General features: G+C 46.5%; 1 protein-coding gene across 1 annotated transcript; it reads left to right on the top strand.

Moving 5' to 3' along the window:
- Window positions 1-1182: 1182 nt before the first annotated feature.
- LOC126177041 (cuticle protein 16.5-like) lies at window positions 1183-4058 on the top strand. The gene is made up of 2 exons (XM_049924275.1): window positions 1183-1231; window positions 3457-4058. The coding sequence occupies exons 1-2, from the start codon at window positions 1220-1222 to the stop codon at window positions 3928-3930; spliced, it is 486 nt and encodes a 161-aa protein (XP_049780232.1). The 5' UTR covers window positions 1183-1219; the 3' UTR covers window positions 3931-4058.
- The last annotated feature ends 1731 nt before the right edge of the window (window positions 4059-5789 follow it).

Below are 5789 nucleotides of genomic sequence, written 5' to 3'. Positions count from 1 at the left end.
TGACATACGGTCTGAGACATTTGATGTCATTCCGCCCAATTCCTGAGGTACTTCCTAATTGTTCGTGAAAGGCAAACTCATAATGCATTGGAGAGTACTAGATAGTATGCATATGTTGCCTCAAAACTTAATGAAAGAAATTGTGCTGTTGATTTAATACCCTAAAGAGAGAATTTTTAAATGTTGTAGTTTTCAGTCTGATGACTGGTTCGATGCAGCTCTCCAGGCTAATCTATTCTGTACAGACTTCTTCATCTCTGCATAAATTCTGCAGTATACATCCATTTGAAGTTGCTTAGTGTGCTCAAGCTTTAGTCTCCCTCCAACATTTGCCCCCCCTCCCCCTCCCCACTTCCTTCCACTACCAGATTGATTATTCCTTGAAGACTCAGCCTGTGTCGTATTAATAGATTCCTTCTTTTAGTTAAGCTGTGCCATGTATTTCATTTCCCACATTACAAATGCTTCTATTCTCTTCTTGCTGCGCTTCTCATCGTTTACTTTTGTACAAGGCTTCACTCTTACAAAAACTTCCAGAAAAGACCAATATTTAAATTTGTATTCTAAGTTTACAAATTTATCTGTTTTCCAAACGCGTTCCTTGCTAATGAGGGTCTGCAGTGTAGTTGTCTCTCCTTCGACCATCATCGGTATTTGGCTCCCAAATAGCAAAACTCATATGCCTCGTGCCTCATTTTCAAATCGAATTTTATTAGAAGCACCTGATTTAATAAGATTATTTTCTATTATCCTTACTTTACCTTTGCTGATGTTCATTTTATAAACTATATTCAAGACACTGTCCATTTCGTTGAACTCTGAAATTATTTGTCTCTGGTATCTTGTATTCCTGAATTTCGCCAATGCAGAGAAAAATCACTCAAATCAGGGTACTGCTGAGGCGTTAGCTCAGAATTCTTCTAACTGTATTTCTCCTATAGAAATATGGCGAAAAGCTATGGAAAGTATCTGCTACTAGCTATAAATAAAATTCATTGCTTATCATACGAGCAGCAACGACCTGGGTACCTTCGTCGCATGTAGGGTGTATTGCGTCAGCCGCAGTGCATAGTTAACGCCCAAGGAAGACGAGGCTGGAAGGACATTCGCAAGCACTTTCACGCCAGTGGGTCGCTGGACTAGGGTATAAATAGCGCGGGTGCGCTGCCCGTAGTCACAGTTCAGCAGCTGCAACAGCCGACAAACCACTGAGCCTGCCATGAAGACCCTGGTGAGTGCAAGTGTCTACCCTGATGTTCACAGAAGTTCTGGATGCGCCGCCTCTTGGATGTCGTCACCCATATCGTTATCACCTACATGGTGCTCATATCTGCAGTTTCGCTCCGACGAGATGTGCTGCTGTATCCTGGCAACAAATATGACTTCATTAAGCAACACAAAATACGATGGAGTTGCAATGTCGGTAGTTCACACTCTGTCCACAGTAGGATGTAGAATACGACTTCTAATACTGATCACACCTATCTGATCCGAGGCATTCGTGGATTAATGTAATGCTGCTAAGTACACGCAAAGTTAGTACCTGGAAACAAAGGCCGATGTGTATCCGAACTAAAAATAAATAAAGTCCTTGGTCAAATGCATCTCGGACTGTTTCGCATTTAGATTTTCCAAGTTTTAAGCTAATAGGAGAATATAAAGATTAATGCTACGAAGAGGGTAAGACAGAATAATTGCCCCCTTCTGATACCGCAAGACATCTGGTGATTTTTTCCGGAAATCTGAAATTAACACCAGCATCATAATTAAAATTGCTACACCACGAAGATGACGTACTACAGACGCGAAATTTAACCGACAGGAAGAAGATGCCGTGATATGCAAATGATTAGCTTTTCAGAACATTCACACAAGGTTGGCGCCGGTGCCAACACCTACGACGTGCTGTCATGAGAAAAGTTTCCAACCGATTTCTCATATACAAACAGCAGTTGCCGGCGTTGCCTGGTGAAACGTTGTTGTGATATCTCGTGTAAGGAGGAGAAATGCGTACCAGCAAGTTTCCGACTTTGATAAAGGTCGGATTATAGCCTATCGCGATTGTGGCTTATCGTATCGCTATATTGCTGTTCGCGTTGGTCAAGATCCAATGACTGTTAGCAGAATATGGAGTCGGTGGGTTCAGGAGGGTAATACGGAACGCCGTGCTGGATCCCAACGGCCTCGTATCACTAGCAGTCGAGATGACAGGCATCTTATCCGATGGCTATAACGGATTGTGCAGCCACGTCTCGATCCCTGAGTCAGTAGATGGGGAGATTTGCAAGACGACAACCATCTGCACGAACAGTTCGACGACGTTTGCAGCAGCATGGACTATCAGCTCGGAGATTATGGCTGCGGTTACCCTTGATGCTGCATCACAGACAGGAGCGCCTGCGATGGTGTACTCAACGACGAACCTGGGTGCACGAATGGCAAAACGTCATTTTTTCGGATGAATCCAGGTTCTGTTTACAGCATCATGATGGTCGCATCCGTGTTTGGCGACATCGCGGTGAACGCACATTGGAAGCGTGTATTCGTCATCGCCATACTGGCGTATCACCCGGCGTGATGGTATAGGGTGCCATTGGTTACACGTCTCGGTCACCTCTTGTTCGCATTGACGGCACTTTGAACAGTGGACGTTACATTTCATATGTGTTACGACCCGTGGCTCTACCCTTCATTCGACCCCTGCGAAACCCTACATTTTAGCAGGTTAATGCACGACCGCATGTTGCAGGTCCTGTACGGGCCTTTCTGGGTACAGAAAATGTTCGACTGCTGCCCTTGCCAGCACATTCTCCAGATCTCTCACCAATTGAAAACGTCTGGTCAATTGTGGCCGAGCAACTGGCTCGTCACAATACGCCAGTCACTACTCTTGATGAACTGTGGTATCGTGTTGAAGCTGTAGCTGTACACGCCATCCAAACTCCTTTGACTCAATGCCCAGGCGTATCAAGGCCGTTTTTACGGCGAGAGGTGGTTGTTCTGGGTACTGATTTCTCAGGATCTATGCACGCAAATTGCGTGAAAATGTAATGACATGTCAGTTGTAGTATAATATATTTGTCCAATGAATACCCGTTTATCCTCTGCATTTCTTCTAGGTGTACCAATTTTAATGACCAGTAGTGTATTTCATTTCTAGATAGTTTAGAGGCTGATAATGTCTGCATCAAAAATATATATCTTCATGCTTCTCGCACATGTATTGTCGTGTAGATGGGGATTAAGTGCATAAAGCACACGTGGCCATTATTGAATGAGGCTCTTCAGTCAGCAACAACTATCGAGTATTATTATTAGTAGGCAAATAAATGTACGAGTGGAGTCAGTGGCACTGAAACGCCAGAGATTAAAATCAAACAACTGGATTCATGACTACTGTGAACATAAATTAGTAAACGATTCTTTCGTTTCAGATATATGTCTTTTTTCCTCCAGGTCGTCCTGAGCGTGGTGCTGGCCGTGGCGGTGGCGAAGCCCGGCTACCTGGGCGCTGGACTGCTGGGTGCCGGTCTGGCAGCCCCGGCCATCGCAGCCGCCCCCATCGCCGTGCCGGCGATCCCGCAGCCCCCCGCCAACATCATCATCGGGCCTGGTGGCGTGCCCCTGGACACCCCTGAAGTGGCGGCAGCCCGCGGCGCACACCTGGCCACGGTCGCCCAGACGCGGGCCCGCGACGCCATCATCAACTCGGCGCCCATCCTCGCCGCCCCAGCCGCCATCGCCGCCCCCGCCGCCATCGCCGCCGCCCCCGCCGCCATTGCCGCCGCCCCCGCCTACGCGGTAGGTGCCCCCGCGCTGATCGGCGGCCTCGCCCCCTCGATCGCCGCCCTGGGCCCAGCGGTGGCTGGAGCTCCCGGAGCCCTGGCTGCTGCCGCCCACCTGCAAGCCAAGGCTGCCCTGCTGGGCTGAACTGCACTCTACAACGACCTCTGTCGCCAGAGTGACCCTATGTATGTCACTGACCTTCCTTTTACACCACAACACAGAGGCTACAGACCTTTATGTACATAGGTTTTATAAATAAATATGCAAAATTACTTATCTATTTCATTTAGCCATGAAACACATTCCCACATTTTCGCCATAGCAAGAAGCATACAAGGCATACAGACACAACTGAGATATTTGAAAGAAAATAATTGACCAGGTCTGGATGGAATCCCAGTTCCGTTTTACAAAGAGTACGCTATGGCATTGGCCCCTGGCCTAGGGAGCATTCGTCGCGAATCTCTCACTCAGCGCACTGTCCCATGTGACCTGAAGAAAGCACAAGCGACTCCTGTATAAAAGAAGGGTGGAAGTGTGTGTGTGTGTGTGTGTGTGTGTGTGTGTGTGTGTGTGTGTGTTTGTGTGCGAAAGTGAAGAGAACTAGTAAAATGTGACCATACACATTGATGCAATCGGAAAGAAGAAAAGATGCTATACTGGAGGCTAAAACAGAAGTAAAACGACATAGGATCTAAAAGGAAGGCACAGGAAAATGCCACTGGATGGTCACTTACGTAAAATATGGACGAGCCAGTCACAATACGAACATATTAAAACCATCTCCCTAAACTCTTGTTGAAAACGTTGGAGAGTTCACAAATTTGAGACTCGAGCCACATTCATTTGATGAGCGCCTAAAATAGACTGTAGATCTGTCGGGAAATCAGACACGGCCCGTCGTTCGCAAAATAAAACGCAGTCCAATAAAATGTGCCTGGTGCACAGTGGTCAGTATGCCACAAGGGTCCTCTCGCTGGAGCAAAAAGCCGTGCATCATACGGCTGTGGCCTATGCGAAGGCGAGTGATCTCGTTCCATCGACGTGGCTGGAAGGTGGTAGGCCACGGTCTGGTTGTGGGCTTTACGATACGGAGCTTATTGTCGATTACTTCCAACCACTCATCCTCCCACCGACGCGATACTATGGAGCTCAGCAGTGACGTCATAGCACGCAGGGGGATGGGACACAGAAAGACCTGAGACACACCTCCTTGGAGGCTAGATCCGCGTTTCCCACAATTCCTTCGCGCCCTGGTACCCAGCAGATAGATACCTCCTTCCCTGGACGTTGTAAGTGGAGGAGGCCATCCTGGATAGTCTGGACTACTTTGTCTGCTGGATACAAACGTTTCAGAGAATGAAGGGCACTCAGAGAATTGGAACAGACCAGAAATTTATCACTTGAAGAAACTTTCATCTGCTCCAGTGCCCGCAATATTGCATACAATTCTGCGTCTACAACAGTATAGGCTTGAGGCAGTCTAGTCTTGAGGATACAATCCGAGAAAACAACATAGGAACCAACAGAATCCGCCTGTTTCGACTCATCCGTAAAAAGAGCAACATAATCGTGGCGTTGAGAAAAAATGGTGGATAATATCGCATTAAAAACGGAAGCAGGAGTCCATAATGAGATTTTCACTCTGCAGCGGAGTGTGCGCTGATATGAAACTTCCTGGCAGATTAAAACTGTGTGCCGGACCTAGACTCGAACTCGGGACCTTTGCCTTTCGCGGGCAAGTGCTCTACCGACTTTTTTTTTAGTGCTCTATCATCTCTCTTTTTTTTTTTGTTAAGTTGCAGGTAAGGAGAAAACAAATAAACACCTCTTGCGTATGAAAATAGAAGACAACATTCTTCATCAAATAACACAATATCCTTGGAAAACGTAAAACATAAAAGGTAGCTATATTTCCGCAACGGCCTTCTTTTTTTTATTTATTTATTTATTGTTTTTTGTTACATGTGTAAGGAAAAAAAACTTAGAAGAGGAGGAGAAAA

This window comes from Schistocerca cancellata, chromosome 3, assembly GCF_023864275.1.
Source record: "Schistocerca cancellata isolate TAMUIC-IGC-003103 chromosome 3, iqSchCanc2.1, whole genome shotgun sequence".
Lineage (NCBI taxonomy): Eukaryota > Metazoa > Arthropoda > Insecta > Orthoptera > Acrididae > Schistocerca > Schistocerca cancellata.
This window is presented reverse-complemented; position numbering and strand designations above follow the sequence as displayed.